Here is a 26,877-nt window from a genome sequence, read left to right as displayed (position 1 = left end):
TTTTCATGCATAGTAAAATTGCTGCAAAATGACCAAACACGAGCTGAGTGGAACAGGTCCTTCAGGGTATCGGGCTGTATCAATTTAGACTGGCCATGATGCATATTATCCTTTAATGCAAAGCAGATCCATCATTTTGTATTCATAGTTACATAATTTCTGTCAAAATCAGCTTGTATTCCTCTGCTGTTGTTTTTTTAAGTAAATGATTTGCATAATCCGAATCTTGACAACAATTGAAGAGTAATTTCCTTTAGAGAAGAGTGCTTATGACAGTTGATTGCTAAATGACTTAAGGTAACTTGAGAAATGACATGAATTTAGGGAACCTTGGGTTTTAGTCCTGCTTCTAACTCTAGTTCTTTGGCCTTGTTAATTGGTTGATTGCAGCTTTCTGATTTTCAGCTTGGCTGTGATGTAAGTTTGGTTTGTTTAAAAGTGTCAATAACCCCAGGTCTGAATGGGTTCCTAAAAGCGACAGCACTTGTTCAAGTGAAAACCAACACCAACCCAGAACTGTCAGCAAGAAAAGCAGAGATCATTTGGGAAACTGAGTCATCATCATAGATCTGCCAAGCATAGTATGTGTGTAACAGTGCTTCATAGGGCACCTAGGAGTGTAAAAATAAAAATTACATTATATACAATAAGTACTGTGTGCAAATATTTCTTTATTAAGATGACATTCACATAGTTACATAATTACTTTTTATTCATTATTTTCTCAGACTAATACCGATGATACTGATTGACCTTTGTTGAAAGTAGGAGTAAATAAGAGGATAAATACATGAACGGGTATTGTATATTATCAGAACTGATGGGGTTTTCTACCAGAATACTCTCTGATATGTGCTGCAGCACAACAGAAAACTCAAACTTACGAGATCTCCATTTCCAATAAAAGAACATAGACCTAGGAAAAAATAAATCTGCTGGTTTTAATTTTGCATCGTCAATAATGGAGTTTTACCACATGCTTAGAAGACTTGTTTGAGATGATAGTGTGCTGATAGTCAGAAAAAACATGAGAGATTCCCACACTTGTCAATGTAACCATACTCTCATTCAGCCCTACTTTCCCAAGACATCCAGTATCATAAGCAGTACAAGATGATGATATATATTTCAGGCTGGCATGTACAGAGCAAGAATCATATATATGCATTTTTAAAAAACATATAAATCGTTCTTATGCTTGTTAGAAGCAACTATTTAACAATACTGTGAATGCTAATTTAAAACTTAACAAATTATGATTCACTTCAAATGAGAGTAATTTCTTAACCTTCTGACTGACTTAATGGATATTATAAATCTGGATTTGTGAAGAAATATCTCAGTCATATATTAGAAGATCTGTGTTACTGTTTGCCCCAGGCTGAAAGAAAATGGCACTATGTTCAGTCCTTTGCAAAGATTATTTTAACCCCTCTCTTGCTGCTTTTCTACTTATGCTTTTTTCAAAACTGATTTTTCTTATGAAGTCAATAGGCGTTATGCAGTATGCTACTTTGATTTATTTCATATCAAAATACAGGATTAATAACAATAACATGATGTCTTTTTCTGGTTAACTGTGCTTTTCATTCCCCTCCGCAGCTTTACGTATCATATTTGGTCATCTACATGACCATATTTTCTCTTAGCTATGTTGCTAAAAGCAGCAGGAAAGCTGAGACCCATGGTTTCTTTCCATTCTCCTTTTTTACAAATGCATGGGGGTGTTTCCTTTGAATTACTCCACAGAAACATAAAACCAGATAAGCAGGTGAAGTCCGGCACCAGTAACGTAGTAAGTGGTGGAAACCATGTGCCTAATTGTGCTCTCCCAGTGCAACTGCAGCAATGCAAAACCCACCTGAATTCAGTGCATTTGCTGATGAGATGGACCAGCAAGAGAAGAGGATCAGCACCCAAGTCTAAACCTAGTCTGTGAGCACTACAGAAGTAAAACGCACAGGGGAATCGTGGTGTTTTTCCCATCATCCCTGCAGTAAAACCCAGGGAGAACAGCCCTGCGGCACATCCCCTGGTACAAGCGGGACCTGAGGGCCCAAAGCAAACTCCTTCCCCAGCGGCCGCAGCCAGCACCACTCTTGCCGCTAATTAATGGCTTCCTTCCACCTGCAGGGCTGACACAGCTCCCGCCTCGGCCACGCAGGAGCTCGGCAGAGGGACAGAGGACCAAGGGCACAGAAGGAAGTGCCTCCCGCATCTGCAGTGCTGGGGTCAGAGGGCAATGGCTCTTGGAAGGCAGCAGCCATCACTGCTACTTCCAAAACCACTAGAGAGATTGAAAAGCCCAGGACCGGGAATCTGGGTGTTGCATTTTTCAGGAGTGCTGAATAAACATGGGAATGTGTATTTAAAGAAATTACCCAGCTTAAATAAACAACTGGGAAAACATGTTGGGTAATTGGATTTTTATAATCACCAGCTATGGCTTAATTTTAGGGTCAGGGAAGACCTGGAAATGACCTCACTAATGATTAATAGGCTTTAGTAACCTGGTGGCCCTCTGAGGTGGACAGGTGGAGCTTCCTTTTGAGTTTTCAAACAAACATTGCATTAATCTTTTTTTTTTTTTCTTTATATGGTCTGTAATGAAATCTGCTTCTATAAATGTATTATTAAAAATACTCCAGTGGATTCCCATCAGTGGACTTGTTCCTATTACCCAATTGAAAAGAAGGCTGTAAGTATGTGGTGAGACCCCCCTCTGGGATACTAGACAATACACAGGCACAAGTGGTTTCCTGATTGCATATTATGTGAATATTTGCATATGTGAATATTATTCACATACCCAGTGTTGAGGTGGGTGAAACTTTGGAAGAGTTAGTCTCATGACAATTTTAATGTAATGTTGTCACGAATGTTTAGAATTCCTCACATTCCTCACATGATGCTCTTCCCCATCAAGACATGACCTCAAGGTGATGCCAGGGGAGGTGTACCATAATAAAATCTTCTCTAATTTGGCCCAGACTATTAACATGGGGAACATAAAGTTACACAGAAGGTAAAAAAGGGTTGCAAATAGGGGAAAACCCATGTCTATGGCTTCTTTACTCTAATTTGTAATGGAAAGATAACTGTATGTAGTTAGGAGATATATCTCTTTCTCTCTTTCCAAGAAAAATAAGTTGTCTGACTTGAACTGTCACGGGTCTGATGCGATTTCTTTACACAAAACCTATTGGAGACGGGATAGTTAGCAAAAATGGGCTTTGTTATAGATGGTACCTCCTTGTTGTTTTGTGAGCAGCCTTGTGCAGTCTCTCCAATAAAGTGGTAAAAGGTGGGCTTCACTACCCAGCCTCTTTCCACTTAGTAGTAAAAGAGAAGATTAGTTAATTATTTTCTGCCCTGTATTCAGTTTTCATTCAATGTGTAGCTTTTAATGTGTTAAATATGCACCTAAAAACTATTTCTTCTCTCCAGAATAAGTTATTTGATTCTCAACACTGGTATTCGTCAATATTCCCCATAAATGGTAAAGCTGTAAACTCAAAGTTATAATTAGATCAGGTATATTTTTTGTTGTTGTTAAAAAGGAAATAGCCTTTTTGCCAAGACTGTCCATTGTAACAATGTAAAAGCCAAAGAAAATATTAACATTTTCACAGTACTTTGTTACTGAACAATGCAAATACTTTTCCTCTGTATTAGGAAATCTCAGTAGGCTCTCCCAGAAGTATGTCTGGGTCTAAATCACTACCCATTTCTCAACGAAAGTAGTCTAAACAGTTTGGAGGGGTTCATTGCACACCTCTTCTGTGGATTTCTGGATTGTTTTTGAAAGATTGGATTTGTGATGTGCGCCCTCAGAGCCACCTGTTTGAGGGACTGCCTTTTTCCATGGAACAAATTGCTAGTCATGGTCAGAAGAGGTGCTTTCGCAGGAGGATTTTTGTGAGAAAGTGGTCTAACAGGATGTTTTCCTTGAGAAGCAGCATGGAGCTGGGGGACTGGCTTCCCCCGCAGCAGGAGCAGTCCCCAGGGAGCAGGGATGTGTACGTGAGCCAGGACCCTCACGACGGGTCTGGCAGAAAGTGGCCACCAGAGCAGGTTCACCTCCCAGGCTGTCACGGCTGTGGATTTGGGTATGAGCACTGGTACCACCGGCTGGGGCTTTGGTGTGATGCAGGTGTGTAGTGAGCCACAGGGCACTACTGGTAGCCTATGCATGTATCTGGTTACTAGTCATTTCTGCTCAGGATGCTACTACACTTCTGCCTACCTCCTAGCAAAATTAGCAGAATCCTACCACACATACTTCCCTCTGCCAGCAGAAATTTTCCCCATCTACCCTTGGAGGCGGCCAGCTGCCTGCAGCCGCCTTGGCTCTCCTGCCTCTGCTTCTGTCGTTGACTCACTGTTACCATCCGCGGGCCTGGGCAGCACAGCTCTTGCTCTCACCCACCCATCGCCTAAGCTGAAGTAGGATTATGGACACCATGGCACAACGTGAGATTCACTGATTCCACCAGGTGGTCTTGTCTCTGGGCCATTGTTGCTTTGTGTTTTGCTAAGTGACAGGTGAGTGCCTGAATCACATCATTTCTATTCATGAAGACTGACGTGATAGAAATGGTCTGATTTAAAATAAAATTACTGAAGGGTCTGCTGACATGTATAAGAGGAAGGAAAGTGCATGGCAGTTGTGTCAGAACAAAAAATGTTATGTTCACATGGTTACAAACAAAGAAGAAAGTGATAAACTCTAAGAGTACTTATTCTGGTGGCAGAATAGGATCAGAAAACTGAACAGCAACACCAGCACTACGGAAGGAATCACGGTGTCTGAAAAGACAAGTAATTTGCTCAAATACATGTGCATACAAATACCTGTGGGCCACCAATAAATAATGAAAGGGCAGTAAAAAGCAAGTACTAACACAAGCGACTTTTGCTGCGGACTAGAGGAAAGCATTCCCCCAATATTAATAGCACTTGCCCCACAGATACTATCTGGTGATGTCTGTGTGATATTTATAAAAATATGTGGTATTACTGTGAAAGGGACAGTTGTATCTTAACAACAACTCAGTGTCCAGAGCGATGTGCAGTCACACTCACCCAGCAGGAGCTCTCCTGCAGATAAGAAATGCACGCAACCACACAGAGTTCCAGCAGGAAAGCTGGAGTCACTGAATAACGGATTAACCAGTAAATGGTTAATCACTGGCATACATGATTTTAAAAATGGGCAAGGTGTAGAGTTGTATTCTGATCTGGCAGGGTGGCTATTAGGAGAGACTTGAGACAGAGATCTTACATTGTGGTTGTATATATCTGAGCATAGTAGAGCAACTAAGAGCTTAAAGAACTCCCCTGTAAGCATACATTGACAGAGATGATAATGTGTGGAGGTAGGAATGCAACTTGCATTGTCATATATCTATATATGCATAGCTGCTCGGTAAATGTTAGAGACGTTTACATTGAGCTGGGCATAAGTAGCCCAGTTCAGACAGCTGAATCTTACAGTCTTTAGTACTGGTTTCTGATTAGTAAACAGAAAAACTTTGATTAGTGCCTACAGATGTGTAGTCTAATCATCATAATTCACAGAGCATGGATTTATTGCAATCAATATGCCTAAAGTTAAGGGCTGAGTAGGTAACGTGATCGATGGATTGAAACTGTGAAAAAAGACAGTTTTGTTAACTGTTGTTTGAAGAAAGCAACAAAAAGAGTAGCACTCATACCAAGCACACAGAAGTGGGCTTTGTATTTTCATGGTTCAAAGGTGTTGTTGAAATGAGTTTTATTTTCCTGTGGAGATGTGAAACGTTGATGAGTTTGATTGTCCTGCAAGAGATGTTTGGCCTTTCCGAATAACCTCTCTGAGTCTGCGACCATTCCTCCTCCTGGGATGCAGCTCATTTATTGTGATTTATTGCCTCTCCCTTCTTTCCTACTTTACGTGAGACATTGTCCACTGTTTTGGTAGACGCAATGTTTGCACGGCCTTGCAACTTATTTCTGCTGATTTTATCACTTTTCCTCCCTCCATTCTATACATTTAATTTGAGTAGATTCTTATATTAACGTATAGCTGACATAATTGTGAATTTATTTCCAGGTTGCTATATGTATCAGTTAGAAGTATATCCCCCCTTTTTTTCTGTGAAACATTTCTTCTTCTGTTAAAGATATCACTTTCACATTTGACACCCATAACAATTAAGTAGCACATAGGGAGCAGTTTCTACTTCTAAGAATAATCCAAATAGTTGCTCCCCAGCACGCTGTTCTTGCAGCACTGGTTGTTAGATTCAAGAGGATGATGGTATATAAAATCTTGGATTTCTGTCCACACACCCAGTGCTGCCAGTAAAACCAGTCTTGAAGTGTTTGCATATCCAGATTTCCCCAGTGACTATACGGAAAGTCAGGGTGCATAAATAACTGAGGATCAGCTGCGTGAGGATGGGACTTAGAGTAATACAGATCTATTTAACTGTTTTAATTATTTTCTAACACAGGCGAGGATCCAACGTCTCACTGACTTTGGATATGAGCTGTTTGGGAAGTGTTGAACCTTTCGTCGCTGTGCCAACCCCACGGGAAAAAGTAGCGATGGAATACCTACAGTCAGCCGGCCGTGTCCTGACACGGCAGCAGCTTCAAGACGCAGTTGCATGTTCTCATTTACTTCAAACGGAATTCATGGTGAGTTTAACAACAAGCTTTAAATGATGTTTTTTGACATAATTGGCACAACAGAAACTGTGGGGAAAATATAACTGGGCCACACTTTAAGGTCAAGGTACAAATCATTTCTGAAGGGCAGAGGAGATAGTTTCAAGGTGGCGTTTTACTTTTATGCGGTAAAGACAGATAAGTCAGTCAGTTATATCCGTGGATAATACAGATTCCTCTTGGTTGGAAGTCCCATTCATAGATGGGATAAATGTCATATTACAGTTACAGTACAAACAGCCAGGACTGTAATACTATGACAGTTTCAAAGAGATTATAAAAGACTATGATGACAGAAAACACAGTAATAATTTGAGATTTTGTTTATTCCCATGTAAACATCACGTATGTTTGCAGTTTGAAGCCTACATTTTTAATCACTATAAATGACTTTTTGGAGCAAACAGGGACACCCACAGTCAGCCCAAAATATCTTTAGCAAGCACTGCATACAGCAAGCCTAATATACTCAAGACCAAAACCACTGAAATGTCCTACAAGTGTGTTTAATAAAAAAGGATAAGAATCTAAAATGAACACAGTGGCTAGGTAGAAACAAGGCAGGGCAGAAAAATTCAGTCAGGGAAAACACATTATTACACAGCACTTTAAGAAGACCTGAAAAAGACTGCTATTGCAAAACAGCCAGATGAGAGAGACTATCAGAAATAAGGAGACACTGTACAAGGGGAATAGAGCAGAGCATAAAATGAAGCTAGTTGAATATGAAAGCTGAATAAGGCAGGCCAAAAAAAAAAAAGGTTTTGAATTTAAAAAAATAATTATAACTACATTTTAACTAGATCAAAAGCACAAAGCTCACCAAAGAGTACAAGGATCAATAGATGACCAAAATGGTAGAAAAGGGATTTGGAGAAGTTGAAGCAATAGGAGAGAAGTGAATGCATTATTTGCATCTGCTTTGGCCATAGAAGAAGTTACGGAATTTCCTACCTCTGTGGCAGGAATAGATTCAAACAGGTCACTGGAGGATCTGTCTGATATTGAAATAGTCATGGAAGAGATTCTAGAACAAATCAATAAAATGAATAAAAGCTACTCCCTGGAATATGCTAACATTCACCCAGGAATCCTAAAGGAGTTCATATTGATGTATTAACTGGGCAGGTGTAACCTAGCACTTGGGCCCCAGCAGCTGAGGAATCAGAGAGCCAGAGGGAACAGGAGTTTTTCAGAAGGGCTCCAGGAGAGATCCAGAGAACTGTAGGCCTAGAAATCTGATGTCTAAATCAGAATAATGGTAAGGAATTATGAAAAAGAAACAAGCCCATAGCTACAGGAAAAAATGCAATACAGTGGGAACCAACACAGTGTAGATCTGGAAGGATCAGTTGCTTCTTAGAGTAAGAGGAGGTGACCAGTGGAGTCCCAGAGGCATCAATTCTGAGCTTATACTGACCAAGATGCTCTTAAGTCATCTGGAAACGGGAATAAACAGTGAGGTGGAGAAGTCTGATGATGACACTGAATTACTGAGAGTAGTAAAATTTAAAATAGACTTCAAAGTAGTTACAGAAGGTTCTCATGGTGGTGATGAGGCAGAGAAAATTCAGGGCTGGTAAATAAAATTTTATGCACTTAAGAGAAAGTTCTGTGTACTTTGATGGGTTCTGAAATACAAAGCTAAGAATCTTGGGAGAAGAACTAGAGAATAGTATAGAAAACATTTTTATGACGTTGGAAAAATGTATATTGCATTCACAACCACATGCTGCTCAGACCTCTCCCTCTCAAAGCACATACAGAAGTGGTGAACATGATCATTGACTAGGGCAGCTTCTGTGTCAGGAGCTACTGAGTAGACAAGGACACTTCTGCTTAGGAGGCTCTAACAGAAGCCTATAATATCATGATAGCAAGGAGAAGGTGAATATAGAGTGATTGTTCATGTTTTTTGCTAAAAGAACAGTATCAGGTGACCAGGGCAATACAAGGACAAAACAATGTCCCATTCTAGTTTCCCCACGTGCCTTGCTACCAGCTGCTATCAGGGGGTACCAGAGAGGAGGAATGTAACATAGCCAACTACCTCGCTCAGCCTTAGCCCAGCTATTTTAGCTTTTACAACTCGTTAGCAAACTAAACTAAATGAAGAAAGCTTTTTAAGACTGGTTTAATAGCTCAAATTTAACGAATAGAGCCACACAGAAATGCATATTCTAACAAGGCATATAAGAGCAGGAGGACCTGTACAACCCCTTGAGCATACTACAGGTCTAACAAAGACATATAAACAATTCAGTTCTTATTAAACATGCCAGAGCACGTGATCCCTCGGGTTTCATTTTGTTTTCAATTTGTGCATGTAAGTCAATAGAATAGATGATGAGTGCCATCTTAGTCTAAATAGTTTTTCATTATGAATAATTGCATCCTATGAAGCAGCGCTTTTATTCAGCTTTTAAAAGCCAGGGTTTATAACAGAAGTCATTTGCTTGAGAAAAATAAATCCCTCAGTTGTTTTACCAAAAACTGGTTAGACAGTGTAATTGAAAAAAATTACAAGCATCCAACATACTTTTACCACCAGTTATGCCATCAGTTCTCTGCCATTCTGCTGCGTAGGCAGGGAAGATAGAAGAAATAACTTTATTGTGCTTAAACCCCCCATTTTAGGAGACCGTTTGTACAGACAGCTTGGCACCTCCGTACAATCCTTTTTGCCCAAATGCTCTCACACAGCATCTGTGCACAGCTTTGGGGCAACAGAGTCTCACATTTTATTTGTCCCTCAGGGAGGCATGCCATGACTTTGGCCATTCAGTGTTTCTGCAGAATTTTGTTGAAAAGATCATGACTTCTCCATTCCATTTTTAAACTATTTTAAGATGAAGCTGTTGGACAGTATCTGTTTAATATCTTCCTTGCTACAGATAATAGCTTTAGTAAGAACTTGAGGCATGCAAAGAACGCAATATATAGCCCTCACTCATTCTGCTCACTCAGCTTGTTTTAACTAGCGGAAGAAATACGATAAGACAGTCTTATTGAGACTAAAATTATTAGTTCCCACAAAAACCTTCCAAGTGTGCAAAAAGTAGAGAAATGGTCAAAGTTTTCAATGGAAAACTGAGACATGAGCAGCTTCAGGTTATTTTTAGTCCTTTAATTAAATCTATTTTTTATTAACAATTAAGGGGGCATTGACTTTATTTTTTTATTGTAAGAAATGGTAAGTTACCATCAAAATATTTTTCCATAATATTTATTAAGAAAAAAGAGCTATTTTCCTTTTTTTTTTTTAATGCTGACAAAAAGATTGGCTACTTTTACTTGGGAGAATATACCTGATTTTCAAGGAGGAAGAAGTGTAAATTGCCCAGCATATACTTCTTTAGTAGCCTGAGCTGCTACTGTTCAAAAGACAGAATGTCTGAAGCTGGTGACCCGACAGAAAAATTCGTTATTCCCAAAATACTGGAATGTCAGAAAATACAGTCCTGGATGGGGAAGTTAAATCTATAAAATTTTGTTCTCATAAAAACAGAGAATTGTATATAATGAATTGTCCTAAATTTTGCCACATTTTCTTGAATGCTTTCAGAGACCCAAATCATATCTTTTTGAGTGTACAAACAGTTGTAGCATTTAAAGGCTAATGTGAGCCAGAATAGCTGTTATTAGAAGAGTATGACCCGGAGAGGTGAAGTAGCCCATGAACAAAGGCATATATGCCTGTGTATCTATAATTGTATGCATGCAACTGAGCGCATGAATGTGTGTAGCTTAGACAGTATTTGTCATTATTTAATGGTATATAATATGTATATATGTTTAATAAAACAAATTGATAAATATTGCCTATATGGCTACAGACTTTGTACGCTAATTTGCACATCTTCATGTAATTTGCAGTCTGCTGAGCTTATTTTCCCCCACGCTGGCAGCAATGTTTTCCTCATAATATCCTGATATTTTTTCTGGAATAGTGGCTTGCTTTGCACAGCCGGTTTCAGAGTAAGTGACTTGTTTGTGGCTGTGAGCCACAGTGTATTGTCAGATTTCTGTCTGTACCCTTGGCCCCACAAGTACTTACTACTGGGAGGAGCTCACTAACTAGAAAGTGTTTACAGGATGCAAGTGATTAATATTATTAATTGACCTTGTTGGTCCAGAGAAATGTTTCTGCTTTCAACTAGGTCGCATTTCTGCATCTGTCAGTAACTTGCCAACTGATGAACTTCTTCAGAATTTCAGCAGGCGTTGTGGGGAGGCAGCCAGGCAGCTGGCAGAGCCCCGCTGACCGCTGTCCCTTCTTGTGCAGGCAGAGGACTCTTCCTCACACATCTTATCCTGGCCTCTGCGGATGACAGATATAGATCATGTTAATGTACGGCTCTCTCAGCTGATACATAGTTCAGCAGGGAAGCCTTTCAAAGGTCATGCACTGGTGGTGGTTGTACTAAACCAGAACTAAACCAGGGAGGCTCTAGGTCAGCCACTAGCCCCTACCAGAGTCCGTTAGGAAAATTCAGAGCCCAAGGGTCAAGGGAAAGAATCTCACAGCAGTCACCACTGGGAAGGGGTGAAAGTCAGAGCTGGGCATGAGGACTGTGTGGGACCTCATTTTGTAGGTCCATGGAGGAGGAAGGGGCATCAGAAGCAGGACAGAGGTGAGATGGTTTGACTTGAAGGAACCGGGGTGAGGTCTACGCAGGAAGGGAGTCATATAAGTGAGAAAATCTTGTGCTTAGCACAGGCATCGTATGGATGGCAGTACAGGGAGCTGAGAAAGGTTTGCGTGAAGTACCTGCAAGGAAGGTGTATCTTAGCAGCAACACTTTGGCTGGCCTGAAATGAGAGGCAAGAAGTCATTCTTTTGAGGAACCAGCTGAATAGCAAGAGTTCGACGAAGAAACTGGGTGAGGGAGAGAAGAATAAAGAAAGTCCACCAAACACATGGGCATAAGGCAGAGAAGGTAGAAAAATAAAAACCAACACAGAAGTTGCAGCCTCATGTAGCAAGATGTCCAGAAGCCAAGTTGGGAAGCAGAAAAGAATTAAAGCAGTACATTATGGCCCATCTCAATTTTACTTAAATTTGCTTTCTCTTTAACTAGAGAAGTGAGAGGGTAACTTCCCCTGCTTGGTGAACCCATGTAAAGGCCTGCTGTTGGGTACCTCCTTGGCAAGCTGTTAGAGGTCTCGTCTGTGTTCCTCTAAAAACCACCCGCAGCAGCCAGCCAAGCTGGGCAGCACCAGAGCCTGCGTCTGAGGGACAGCGGCCGTGCAGCTCATCTGTGCCAAAGTCCTGGGCAAGCCTGCGCCTGGGGAGTTAGAAACCAGCTGATTTTGGAGGAAAATCCTTAAGTAAACTTTCCAGTAATTAAGTCAAAGGACCCTCCTCACATTCCTATGTGTCTGTAAGAGACAAATATTTAATATGCCTCTGTCTCTTTGGCTAAATGTCCCAGGCTAGCCATGTTTTCAAATCTCTAGTAATGACTATGCTTTTGAGTAGAAGTATTCATTCACTGAAGATCAAATTCCAGCTTACCCTACAATCATTTAAAGAATGGTGGCCAAAAAAAATTTAGTAAAAAAAAATGAAGATTTGAGTCAACTGAAGCATTTTTTAATGTGATTTTGCCAGATTGTTTTGAACAGTAAAACATCCCCCACAATCAGGGGGAAAAAAACCCTACATGTTTCATCTTGCCGTTTTCAAAGGGTTGTTCTTATTCAACTGTAAGAACACTTAACAATGTTTCAGGACCTCAAAATCAAAATTATTCTTTCCCCCCTTAGACCAAGTGAAATATTTTGTTCAGTGAAAAACTGGAGGATTTTTACTTTTCATGCTGACAGACAATTTGAAAAACAGTAATTTTGAGTTGTTCAGGAGTTTATCGTTTGTATATTTTTGGAACTTCAAGCAAACTGTCACATTAGTTGCTTGCATATCTGCATATTTGAAGAAGACAACGTGGATCAGTCACTGAAAGATCAAAATGAGAATCAGGAGAAATAGCTTCAGATTTTTATTACACCTTTGAGTCACTGAATGCAAAAGACTAAGGCACTGCATTTCAGTAGTTTCTATAAAAAGCAAGGGAGGTCTTTGACTGACATGGTTAAGGGCTTTGCACAAAATTAAAAAAAAAAAAAGGTTGCCATATATTAATATTTAATTATTTTTAAAGTTCCTCCCTCAGTTATGCAAAATGTTGCACTTTTCTGCTCCAGTATTGCACTTTAACTCCACTTTTCTAGAACTATTGTGTATTTTATCTTCTCTGCTAATCCTGTAAAAACTTTGCTTTTAATACTTAATCGGAAGCGTTCCTTGGAAGTCACCCCTTCAATATGCAGCTCCCTGTGTTTATTAAAGGAAGGGTGTTGACAGGCTTGAGGTGGGAACCACTTTTTTCTTAATAACTTTGATGTCAAAAGACAGTTGTGTAACAGCAGATGGCCTTCTGGTGATAATTTCCTGCATGGCTCCTTTGGAAAGACCAATCTGATTTAATTTATTTTTTATAGGAAATACCAATGAATTTTGTGGATCCCAAAGAAATTGACATCCCGAGTCATGGAACTAAAAACCGCTATAAAACAATTTTGCCAAGTAAGTGAGCTAGCCCATGGTTTCCTACTATGTCATTTAGTCCTGCTTTGAGAACGTATTGCTGTGCAAATCTACCTGTCTTTACCTTTGAACATTGTGTACTACTCCTAAGTGTATTTACAGTCTACACTGAAAGGTCACAAAAGCCCAGTGCTGTAGGACTGGCAAATGCAGAACTCTGACGGGATGCCTTAGTAGGTACACATTTTGGCAGCATCCCAACCATGTACTGAAATGCAGCTCGGGTGCAGCTCGGGTGCATGCTGTTTTTCTCTGGAGGACAGCTCAGGCAGATGGGCAGAAAGGTCTGCCATGCCTTGCAGTAGCTCTCCTGATTTGCAGGATAAGAGGACCTAGACTGTTGCCTCCATCACAGCCCAAACCATCTTGCAGCCACTGAATTCCCTCTGGTTGGGTCAAGCTGCTTAGAATCTTTTCCAACATAAGTGGCCCAGTCTGAAAAAAATCAAGTAGACCCTATCCTTTCTTGTAGTGGAATTCCATCTTTAGAAGTCCTCTGGTGGTATGGTTTTTTATTCTCCGTGTGTCAACTGGCTTTGTGGAAATCCATTTACATTAATAAAAAACCCACTCTCACACAGTGCTGACTCTAGTGCTGTAAACGTGTTACTGCTTTGCTGTTCTTCTTCTGTATTTTCATTGGCCCAAATGTGATATTTCTGACCAAGTAACAATTGCTTTGTTACAATTAGAGGTGATTGAAAACTTTTCAGTGGAATAGTTTTCCTTCAAAATACACAGTTCTCTGAAACACAAATGTTTGTATAACCGTGTGTGTCTGTGTCTGTGTGTGTCTGTCTGTGTGTCTGTGTCTGTTTGTCTGTCTCTGTCTCTGTCTCTGTGTGATAATGAGCTATTCCATTTCTCTTTTATTAATCATTTTTGTTGGTGTTCAGTTTCAAAATACATCGCAGAAGTAGAGACATGAGTAGTTGAGCTTTTATAAATTTTGACATCACCAGAATGAAAAAGTTCACTGATTCAAAATGATTGAGGACACTCCCATAGAAGAATGTAAATATATCCCTTTGCTTAGGTTTGGAATGAAAAATAATTTTAAAATGACAGCATATCTTATCAACTAGAAATCTGTTTTCTAAACATCTCTATAATGTCCTTGTAGGCCTATGTTATATGTTAAGTCACACAAATTCATGCACTTTAAATAAGTTTTTTCTCAGTGAGCCTGAATGCACTGTAATGTGTTCACATCATACAAAGGCCTTGCTGTCAAATTAATGAAAACCCATGGCGTTCAGCCTCTAGACTAGTCTCAGAAATGTGATACGTAGCTGGGAAAGAACCTTGTGTGGAGTCCTCGCTTCTGTTCAGCCCCCAGCAAAATTTCCGTTGTCTTTAAGGTTAGTTCATCTATTGCAACCAATAGCTGTGTGCATCTGAGTGCAATCGAGGAATGTTGAAGGGAATTAAAGAAAGTAAATAACTGATGCAAGTTACATACAAAGTAATCAGAAAATTCAGCATCCCTTAGAGTCTGGCCCAGTGTCAACAGGATGTACACGGAGGGTGAAATCCTGACCCCTTTGACGACAGCAGGACTTTTGCCATCAGCTGCAGTGGAGCCAGGATATCGCCAAGCCTCCCTCCGCCTGACAGGCAGATTTTTGGAAGTCCTCCCTTTCCATAGCATCTCGCATCCAAGCTGCCCCAGCCACCATCAGGTTCACCTTTAGCAATGCCTTGCAAATGCAATGAGTCCTGTTTCACTGCGGCATGTGTTTCGAATTGGGACACAACAGCTGGGCCGTGGATGATGCTGATGAGCTTTGAGAACCAGCATGCCTTTCTGTTTTCACCTCCACTAACTCCATGTGCCACTAACTCCGCAGCACATTTTCAGCCCAAGCACACTGCTGGTGCGCACCACAGCTTCTCACTGACAGGCACTTTGTAACTGTCCTTGACAGAAATCAAAAGGTCTGTTGTGTGTTAGCACCAGGCTTTTTCAAAGAAGGTTTTTTTCAGGATTGAGGCACATGCTCACAATAAATACTCACACACCCCACACCCAGTCTGAGAGGGTTTGGAAATGATTTTGAATGATTAAATAGAACAGCCCTCCTGGTTTCCTGCTCAGATGATATCAACCCACTGCTTCGTATGCGCACATCAACTTTTCCATTCCCAGCGCTGGGTGCGTCTCCTGATTTGGGGCACCTGTGGTGACAAGTGACGTTTGAGCTGATGGATTATCTCCTAAAAATGCCCAGTCCTGCCAGCTCCACCCTCTGGCTGTGGAGGATGTTCTCATTTTCTAAGAGCTAACTCTGTGATGGGGTGCATATGAGGGCAGATTCATGTTAATAGATACTACCCAGCCAGACACACTCATGTGAAATAAAATGAATGCCTAATGAAAATTATTCTGTATGGAAAGACTACAAAGTGCAGGAAATGTTACGTTTCTATGAAAGATGTTTCAGTTGCAATATAACATAGGCAATGCTTTTATGCAAACAATGGGATGCCTTTTTAAGTTTTTAAAGTGTTACTTGATTTGTAATAATATGCTAATACAACTAATGAGGGGACAGTGTGGGATCAGAGGCAAGTGGCTAAACAGTTCCTTAAAATCACCGTTTCTCCATCCTTCCTCCTGACTGCGACCCCACCCACTGGTCCTGTTAAACCCTGCTCCGTGTCTCCAGCTGCATTCCCTCTGCCATCCACCCACAGCATCTCCCACTCCCCCTGAGCAGGCTCCCGGTCCCATACACAGATTTCCCAGTCTCTCACCGCAGTCACATCCTTGTGGCAGGGCATCAGCTCTGCTGCTGCCTCCTCATTCCCTTACTCCACATCTCCGCCTTTGCCTGCTTGTGTTCTGCAGCCCCCGCTATGTGTCCCCGCAGCAGGACCTCAGCTTCAAAGCCTTGTATCTTCTCCACTTCCTACCTCACTTCTCCACCTCAAATCAGAAGCAGTATTCCTGTGGTGCTTCAGGGGATGTGTGGGCTCTTGCTTACAAAGGAACAAGTGGTGTAATACTGTCTTGTGGGTACCTGCCTGTGTGCAACACATCCGAGGCACCTTTCTGAAGAGTATCCTTAGGGCAAAAGCCTACATGAAAACACTCCAGGCAGAAAAGCAGATTCACAGTAACGTGAAGGTAGAAAGCATTTGGCAAGTCAGACCCACAAATCCACAAGCTGTTGCTTGAAGTCCTTGTGCTAAAACTGACTCTGGCACTCCAGCTAAAGACAAGGGGAAAGTTAAATCTCAATCGTATGAACAAAGCACTTTATTGTGCAAGCTTGTAGACAGATGCTGAAAAACTGTTCCCTTGATGTTGAGAATTTTCAAGCTCCCTTGCACTACGGTCTTGACTACAAATGGTCACGTTTACTCCAGTCCTGCTCCCTAATGAAGGCAATAGGATCATAAGCAGGCTTTCAAAGACTGAAGAAAAAGATCATATTTACAAAGCAGAAGGGAAAAAACCCTGTTTAATCTTAATGGAATTCAACAAGAGTTTATCAAACCATTTTTGCATATCCAGTGAGCTGACAAAATGTGTCCTAGTTGTGGTCACCAGTATCGTAACATCTATAATATTTGTAAATAGCCAGTATTCTAATTGATCTGTGTTAGACTGCAGAGTTAAAAATGTAAATAGATATTAGGCAGACCTTATTTTTAGTAGGTAAGAAAGACTCCCTTTGCATGAATGAAACTTTATTTTGGAATGCTGAAGCATGTTTTAAAATGCAGAAGCACTCACCATAATAAATCTGTTAAGTTTTCCATTGAGAAATCCTGGATTATATTGAAAGTGGGAAGAAATTATTCAGATGAGATTAAAAAATGATGCATAGTTTGCAGGTGTTTCATACATGAGGTCTTCAGAGGAAGTTGTATTATTTGCAAGTCTAATAGCCTATTTGCCACCTGGCAGAGATTGGGAATGCAGTCTGGAATGACTTTTCCACTTTCAGTGGTACAATGGTTACCAAATAACACCGGTATCCATAATTCGTTTATGGACTGCAAGCAAAATCAGGCAAAACAGAGGTGGATGAATTTCAAAATGTTTCAATATCCAAAAGATTTATGATGTTTTGGGCTGCAAGCGTGAGAGCAGTCTGCCTCACAAAATCTTTGTCTTCCTTTCCTGCTCACAAAACAGAAATACCTTAAGGACAGCCCTTCTCACAGCTTTTCAGTCCTTCTGTTGGAAAGGCAACTAGACCTGGACTAGGAGTAGCAAATCACTTATCCTGAAAATGCTACAAATGTAAACATGCCCATGCCCTAAAGAATTCAGAACATAGTGGCTGTCAAAATGGAAGAAAAAAACCCGAACACAGCACATCATACCCACCATGCAACAAATACAGCCTTTGCAATGGGACAGAGACTGATGTCTTCATGATGGAGTGGTGCTCATGGAGTGGATGAACCTTTAGTATCGATGGCAGTGGAGGAGGCTATCCAGAGGTGCCACTGCATAGCCTCGCTTGTTCGCTGCCCCAGGCACTCTCATGGGAGCAAGCTACAAGCCCCTGTAACACCCTCATATTCCTATTCCTCCAGCCGGGCAAAATCAGGCTAATACTAATTGATGAAAGATAGAGTTAGAGGAAGCTTCTTCTACTTCAATGGGAGAGCTATTCCAGACTTCCTAGATACTTGGAAGAAAACAGTAGCAATTTTGCCTTAGTCAAAATTGCAGGACACATTTTTTTGTTAGCAATTATAAGTGATTAACAGTTCTGCTGCATTTCAAGATATTTTACAAACATCACTGAATTCAGCCTTGGAACCATCATCCATGTCTTTCTGCTGTAGCTTCAGACTCTTAGACTTTGCCTCCCTTTAGGAAAAGATTATTCCCTCCAAGGTATTTATCATTCAGGAGGAAGCTAATTACTTCCATTTGTGTTTGACGATTGCTTCGTGGCTCTGGATCTTTGGTGGCACTCAGGTTTTTCTCATTTCAGAGCTGAGTTTACAGCACTTACCTATTTCGTAACTGATCAGGACTGTTAATTTATCAGATTCCCATTCAGAAGCAATGCTTGTTTCATTGATTGGAGTTGGAAGGCAGTCTCAGAAATTGTGAAACTGATTTAGCTGTTCCTCACTAACAGAGGAGCAAGGCATGGTAATTAAACTGGATGTTGAGTCTGCTTGGAAGAGGTTTTTTAAGGTAGGGGTCAAGCTACACCAGAATCAGAGGCATTGTGTGAGCTAGAGGAAGTGGGTGTTTTTTCAAGGCCGCATAGCTTGAGGCATTTGTGGAAATGGCTAATGATCACTCTGTGCTGAAAAGGAATGAGAGGTTTCCTGTCCTCATATTGTTAAGGGGGAAAAAAAAGCTCTAAGTGGAAAAGCTGGGAAAGCTAGTACAAAGAGATTTTCACACAAGCTAACTAGGGTCCATGTAGTGCTATTAATGCAGAGGACAAGACTTCCATGCACAGACTTTGAACTAGAAGTCATGCATTCATTTGCACATTTTAAGAAACATACTTTCAAAACACCAGCCTGGCTTCTCCAAAGGCTCCAGTCCTGTCCAAGAAGCTCCTGTGACCTCCAGTGGGAAAAGGACATAAAGTATGTTTGGGAACATCCTTCTTCCTTTGATTTGCAAAGGTTTTATCTTGTTCTTAGGAACAGAATGAAAAGTCACAAAAGAAATCCAAATGCAACTCTGAAAATACTAGGTTTTGATACAGCATATGTACATCTATTATATATTCCTTGTATAAATAGCAGGGCCACATAATAGTGTTTTCTTAGCACTCTCAGTTCAGCAATCCACATATGTATCTTTGAACACGTTGCCTAGATTACACTCAACAAAGCGGTTATCCAGAGACTATTTCCAAACCAATAGGTGTCTGTATACTGTCAAAAAGCTGCTGATTCTAATTAAAGAAACAAATTGACAGAAGAAAAGGGTTTGGGTTTTTTTTCAGTACAGAAATATTTCTATATAACTTTGTTAACTGTAGAATATTTTTTGAGAAAAGATGTGAAGAAGTCAGTGTGCCCCTAGACAGCTACAACGTAGGCACCTCACTCCCCTTCTCCTTATCCCTTTCTGCAACACTGTGTAATTGAGAATTTACTGGCTTTAATTCCAAAAGGGTGATACATGGTGATCACATCATCACAAATAAGCAAGCAAAAACTTCCTTTGCAGGAGGGATTTAGTAACTTTCAGCTCTGTACTCAACAGAACTGGTCCTCACTCCATTCTAGATCAGCCAAGACAGTGAAGGAAAGAAGAGCATGAAAGGGACCGTTCCTGGATTTTGGCATTCTGTCTCCAGTCTAGTACACATGAATGGTCACTAATTGTGTAAGATGAGAACACAGGACTGAAGGGAGGGATATCAATTACCTAGTTCAGCCCCTTACAGTGAACTTAAATTAGTATAAAAACACATAGCTGATTTCATCCCAGGCAGAGGGAGCTTTTCTTAATTTAAATCCAGCTGGAGTCATTGGAGCAGTACAACTTCAGGCAAAGATATCAAAGTTGAATCCAAAGGACTTGGTGTAATTATGTAGCATGATACTATGATATGGCACAGGTTTCAGAGGCAGTCTGGGCAGATCAGCTTGGTACACAGCTCGGGCAGACTAGACCTTGCTGAACATCGTCTGGACCTGACAGTGTTGCTTCAATGCCCACAGCTTGCTGAGATACTTCTACACAGCCCAGCACTGTGTAATATAGGTGCACCTTAGTTACAAGTGATGATCCTTTGCAGAAGGAAGAATTTGATGCGTAATGTTTTAGTGCTTGACAACCCTGAATAATAGTAGATTATTTTCTTCAGCAAGTCTCTGATTCTTTATAGAAATCTTCTAATTACGGGTTTTCTTTTCAATTTCCATCTTCCTTGTGCTCTTAGATCCTCTAAGCAGAGTGTATTTGAAACCAAAAAATCCATCTGACTCCTTGAGTACCTACATAAATGCTAACTACATTAGGGTAAGTAAATGTACACCCTTCATGTGCTTTTGAGACAATATTTGATTTTCCACGTGAATACCTGATTTTGCCATCATGCCACTCATTTTATTCCTACCCATCTTCATTGATAATTCCTAACCTTTTTTTCTCATAGGTGTGACAGAAATAGTTTCATGAGCTGTTTGTACCAAAGCCCACATAGCCATGAATGTACTAAAATGGTGGCAGCAAGAAAGCAATTTAGCAAATAGTTTATAAAAAAAATTAAGAAACACATGTATTACTCTCTGTTCATTTCAGTATTTACTGTTTAATCTTGTACTGCTGCCTTACAGTAAGGAAGAGGGTTATCTTCTCGCAGTGACAGAAATACTGGTATTTTGGTAAAGACAAGATCAGAATCAACAGCGCTATAAGCTGTATGGTTGCTTATTGCAGTCATGTTATCCATAAACAAGTTCAGTGGTGATGGTTTTTTTTAATGCAGAACTATACCAATTGATAGTCCGGAAACCACCAATTAAATAATTTTTTAAATACTGTAACAAGTTTGTGAAAAGGAGCATAAACAGAAGAGTTAAAGATGCACATGTGAAGCAGCACACACACTCATTCACATTTTACTCCCTATATTGAATGATTACATGATACAAAGACTTTACCAGCATGAACCCTGTTGGAAAGCGTTATTTCTGTGTCAGCTATGTTATAATCCTTGCTGAACCACCCACAGAGAGCCTTGAACTCATGGCACAGTGTATGCTGAATAAGCTACTAAGAAACTACTTCAGTCATATTTTGGGAGCGTAGTCCTCTACCTGGAAAATTAAATGTTTTGATTAGTTACATAGCAAGTCCTCAGCTGGAATAAATGTAATAGTGCAACTGAAATTTGGCCCTAGACCTCTAGGGTAATGTTGCTTATTTAAATAACAGTGTATGAATACATACATGCACATCCCCATGCCCCTTACCCTGCCTCACTTTACATGCAATGCTTTCAGTGTTCTGTATGGAAGGCATTATCACATAACTAAACAAAGCAGTTATTTTTTGGGAGCAATTCTTCTGTCAGCCAGGCCGTGTTTTGAGTCCTCTGAGGTCTCCCATTTCCCTATACCATCACCCTTCAGACCAATGTATGTTGATTTCTCCTGCTACTAACACCAGTTGAACTGTCAGAAACTGCAGAAAAAATACAACCCAGCAATGCAATGCAATTTCACATCCATGTATGCAATATCATTGGGCTTGCTGGGAATCTGACAGACCTGTCTCAGACAAAGCATGCTCAGGCAGATTGCCGAGTAGAAGGAGAACTGTTTATACCAGCTGAGGATCTATCCTATTGGTTTATGCAATGAATAACAGCTGTGAGGGAGAAAGGCATTCAAAAGGAAGACCTACAGCCAAAGGCTCCTGCACCACCTCCAGTTATTCTTGATTCACTCATCCCCTTCAGACACTGCCAGGCCCTCCTGATCTGCATTATTGTTGGGCACCCTGTCACTGCACAAATGCACAAGTTCTCCTTCTCACCTGAAAAATAACATGGTCTTTTGGTTTTTTTCCTATTTTCTTGCTTTTTCCCTTTTCTCTGCTTCCCTGCTGTTTGCCTGACCTTTCTTTGACCTCCTATACATTTGCATTCTCAGAGCTCCCTATACTGATATGCTGTCCCTCCTATAAGGTCCGATAAAGGCATTTCTCTCTTAGCAAGAATGCATAGTAGTGTCTTTGACTCCACAAGCATTTGAGCATTTTTAAATCATTTTTTGTGTTGCTAATTTTTGAAGAAATGAGGTTTATAGTTGGTGGGGGTTTTTTTGTCTTCTGTGGCATGTTGACTGTAAACTACCTTGTAAACACTGCAGCAATATGAATCATGAATTAAAGTGCAACTGGATAACGGAAAGCCCCAACAACTTGGAGAACAGAGTAAACTAGAAGAAGCCAAGTAAGCATAGAAATTTGAGAGGGATTGATGTATTCTCAGGATCATTTCAGTCCATTGAATCAGTAGTTTCCTGAGGAAAAACTGTTCTACTGAAAACTTTCTGATCTGCTCTACTGTTAGTCATAACTGCTTTCTGTTTAAATAACTTTTTTTTTTTTTTTTTAATTCCGGATTAAGTTTTCTGCTCTTTTAGAACATTCACCTGCAATTTTGGTTTACCACATGAATTTAAAGTAAATGCTTTTGTGTCTGTTTCTAAACCAGGGGTATGGAGGTAAAGAGAAGGCTTTCATTGCAACCCAGGGACCCATGATCAATACTGTGAATGATTTCTGGCAGATGGTTTGGCAAGAAGACAGCCCTGTTATTGTTATGATCACAAAGCTGAAAGAAAAAAATGAGGTATGACAACTAGTGAAACTGAGAAATTATTTCTGTGGCTGCATACTGCAGGAAAAAACTTAGCAGATAACCGCCTTTTAAACAATCTGGTAATGGGCAATGTGAAAAGTAACGTTGGGGCAGCCAAATATACCAACTGCAATTGCAGAGCAATCATAGAATCATAGAATTGTTTAGTTTGGAAAAGACCTTTAAGATCATCAGGTCCAACCGTTAACCTAGCACTGCCAAGTCCACCACTACACCATGTCCCCAAGTGCCACATCTACACATCTTATAAATACTTCCAGGGACGGTGGCTCAACCACTTCCCTGGGCAGCCCGTTTCAATAATTGACAGCCCTTTTGGTGAAGAATTTTTTCTTATATTCTATCTAAACCTCCCTGGCATAATATGAGGCTATTTCTTCACATCTTATTGCTTGCAACCTAGGAGAGGAAACTGATCCCCACCTGGCTACAACATGCTTTCAGGTAGTTGTAAAGAGTGACAAGGTGCCCCTGAGCCTCCTTTTCTCTGGGCTAAACCACCCCAGCTCCCTCAGCTGCTCCTTATCAGACTTGTGCTCCAGACCCCTCACCAGCCTCGTTGCCCGGCTCTGGACACGCTCCAGCACCGTAATGTCCTTCTTGCAGTGAGGGGACTAAAACTGAACCCAGTATTCAAGGTGCAGCCTCACCAGTGCCAAGTACAGGGGGACAATCACTGCCCTCATCCTGCTGGCCACACTGTTTTGGATACAAGCCAGGATGCTACTGGCCTTCTTGGCATTCAGGCATCAGAAGAGATGTATTAAAAAAAAGACAAAAAGGAACTCCATTTTCTAGATCTGTGCTGTTGGGTTCATAATTTTTTAAGAAATTATTAACTTATTTATCTGTTGGTCACCTCTGTACTTCTTGTTACTTTCTGGTATATAAAGAATGGATGATTAGTGTTATGATTAGAGGTTTTCTGACATGGTTGAAGTTAGCAGTTTGCTATAATGGCAGTTTTTTAAGCCATTCCAGATACTACAAATCTTCTGGACCATCCCAGAAATACAGTTTGGGCTCCCAACTGCCAATACCATGGAGGGACTTAGCCAGAATGGAAATGCATGGCCCTTTACCTTAGTACCAAGTAGAGATGACAATTGCTTTTTAATTGCTAATGACCCTCTAACTGCCTGTTATACATTCTGTTACTTTTGGATGGATTCCTAACTACATCTTTAATAGCTTTATTTAGTATTCATGTAAATTGTTGCCAGGCTTTCCTTGATAGCGCCAGAGTCCATACTTGTGATTGCCAGACATTAGGAACAAAAATCACTCTCCTGTGCAGAGGACCAACACAAAGCTCTGTTCTGGAAGGCTAAATGTTAAAGTGGTTTATAGGGCTTGTGGACAAGAGAGAGACAGACATAAAGGAGGTTTACTTTTTTCTTGAGTCCAAACTGCTAGACTTGGTAAACAATTCCCAGCTCCACATAGGTGCCTCAACCAAGCCTTAGCACCTTGCCACGTAAGCACCAGGGCCATATCGCCTCTGTTCCACTTACACCCCTGATCTCCAAACTCAGGTGCACGTGATCACAGAGAAACACAGTTTACTCAGGCAAAGTTCCCATGCTGGGTGATCAAGGGACCAAGATCCTGAGTGTGTTCCCAGGGCTCAACCTCACTGCTTCATTTAAATATGGACTCGTAGACATACTCTTTCTTCTTCTGCCCTTGACCACTGCTTGGCTCTTTGTCACCCTGAGTTTGGGCTTCTAACATGAACTTAAAATCTAACAGTTTTTAAGAAAGCTGTATGTAAGAAGCAGGTTGGTCCTGTAAAATATCCCAAGATGTATTTCCAAACCAGGTGCCATTTTGCACTAGACTGTTCAAGTGAAGCATCCAGAAGCCTACATTAAAAAAGATTATTCCTGAAAACATAGAGAACTTACCCCAGCCTAACTGGCCAGAAGAACAAGTATTTCACTGAGGAAGTGCTGACTATTTAAACACTCACATCTGACACTGTGTAAGAAGAATGACTTGAAAGAAGTGCCCAGTGGTTTCCATCGTGTCAGGAAACCCTGTGTTTACCTGAGTCAGGCAGGCTGTAGGCATTGGTGTTTGTCTGCATTGTTGTGGCCTGGCAGTGGTAATTTCCTCCAAATAGAAAGGGTGGGGAATCTCAAATCGTTCCCAGGCTATATAGAGAGGCTGTGTTTGCACAAGCTATCCTGCCCTGTCTAGAAACCTTAGGAGCTATCCCACCATTAGCAGGTTCCTCCGTGAAACCTTGGCTGCTATTGAAAAGAAAACAGCTTAGCTAGTGGCTATGCTCAGCATATTAACTTGACTGTTAAAGTATTTGCTCTCTATAGAGAAGGCAAGAGCAGATGTTATTTAGCATAATAACACTTGACATTTTTTCTTCTCTGTGGCCTGGTTTATTTCCATCATTTTCAGGGAGGTGCATCTGCAATATGCACGCATGTGAATACCTTCATGTTTGACAGTGTATTCATCCACTTGTCCACATCCACCCCTGCACAAATAAACCCTCACACCTGACTCTCAGGTATAGGCCCTGTTCCTCAGTTGGTATAATGTCAGTCAAACCTCCATTTGAGCTATAATGTACTGTAATGTATAAAGTAATGTATAATGAGGAAGCGCTCAAAAAAACCCAAACTTTAATCTCAACAACAAATTCATTTATTTAGCCTAGGTAAAATTATTAGGGACATCAGTGTTCTAGTTCAATATACTGATGTGATGAATTTGCAATAACCATGGGAATTGTGTGAAATGATGATGATAAAAAAAGGTTTTTAGAGAGTTACTTCCTTCCATGAGATGAAAAAATGGTTAAGACTTGCTGTGGTAACAGTTTTTGTAAGATGGATGAAGATATAATATGAAAGTAGAGTGCTGAGCAAAATATTAATTTCAGCTGTATTGAAAAAACATGGAGCATTGAATTACTGGATTTTCTTTCTTTTTCATTTTGAAGTCTGATTAAAAAAAGGAGATTGATTTCTAAGCAAGAATAATACTGAAGGAACTATGGATGCTGTGAGTATTTTAAGCAGAATCTGTAAAACCTGTCCTCAATACTACCCAATGTCTGAACAGATTGGAAATCTACCTGTGCAAGGAAAGTCCACAGCAAAGGACCTTCTGCCTGAATTTATAATGAGAAACTTAGAATTCTAGGCTATAATACGGAAAAAAACACATCTCATCTAGTGATTTAGGTACCTCCCTGGTCAACAAACAGCAGTAGTCTCCTCGCGAGGGTGATCCATGCCACTCTTAAGAGAATAACATAATCGCCCACTGAAGATGACTATCTCTAATGCTGTAGTAGCATTTTAGGACATGATCTTACAAACCTTTATCCACAAGGCACATATAAATTTTATATATTACTGAGTTTAGTCAAGACAACTAAGCAGTGGAATTTAGACAAGTATGCAGAGTGTAAGGATTTTATAGACTTCTATGTAATTTTATAGAGAAGTTTGTAGACCTGTTGTATCAGCTGTTTTTCGTAGTTATCCTATGTACTCCACAGATAATACACATTTAGTTTGCCTTCAAAACTTTCTAAAAACATTACCTGTTAACTAGGAAAAATTATGAGAAGCATAAAGAATACTGTGCAGCATTCTGCAAGAAGAAAGGACTAGTACTGACATATGCACTAAACAGTGCATGTTTATTTAACTCAGATAATGTAAATCTTGCTGTCAGCAATTATCTAGGACAGTCTTGTTAACTCACTGTTTTTTTCATGTAACATTTTTTCCTTCACTTGGTCTATAGGCACACTTATCTACGCATAGCAAAATACATTTTGGAATTTGAAAATCCTGCCTTTTACAGAATTCACATAAGCCTCTTTGAAAATTACTTATCAGTTGAGTATTGGCATCATAGATATGTCTTAGATTTTGGGAAAACTTGAGATTTGGTCCTAACTGAGAATTTTAGCATATGAAGGGAAATCCTTTTAAAGTATACCTCTCATGCTTGAGCTAGTAGTAACTGTAAATAGAGGCCAGGAGTAAAATGGGATTCTGGAACTGAAGCCTTGTTGTAATTTTTCATTACTGTTGTGTGTTGGCCTGGTTATTGGGACATTTAATGTGTAAATTTGTTGACATAGCTATATGGAAAAATGAACAAGTGGAGCTGAAGTAAAGCGACTCCACTAATACTTGAGGGTTGTTAAACCAATCCAAGGGTCCAAATCCAGGG

At 40.3% G+C, this 26,877-nt stretch overlaps 1 protein-coding gene across 9 annotated transcripts in view; it reads left to right on the top strand.

The window, feature by feature from the left end:
• The window catches only part of PTPRR (protein tyrosine phosphatase receptor type R), a 147,232-nt gene that overhangs the window by 105,704 nt on the left and 14,651 nt on the right, over positions 1–26,877 (top strand). For all 9 annotated transcript variants that reach the window (XM_080392677.1, XM_080392678.1, XM_080392685.1 and 6 more), the window contains 4 exons: positions 6,498–6,684; positions 13,219–13,303; positions 20,212–20,291; positions 22,495–22,632. In XM_080392677.1, coding sequence (XP_080248803.1) covers positions 6,498–6,684; positions 13,219–13,303; positions 20,212–20,291; positions 22,495–22,632 — 490 coding nt within the window. The remainder of the gene's footprint in view (positions 1–6,497; positions 6,685–13,218; positions 13,304–20,211; positions 20,292–22,494; positions 22,633–26,877) is intronic.

This window comes from Falco punctatus, assembly GCF_963210335.1.
Source record: "Falco punctatus genome assembly, chromosome: 6".
Lineage (NCBI taxonomy): Eukaryota > Metazoa > Chordata > Aves > Falconiformes > Falconidae > Falco > Falco punctatus.
Note: the sequence above shows the minus strand (reverse complement) of the source record. Positions and strands in the feature narration are given on the sequence as shown.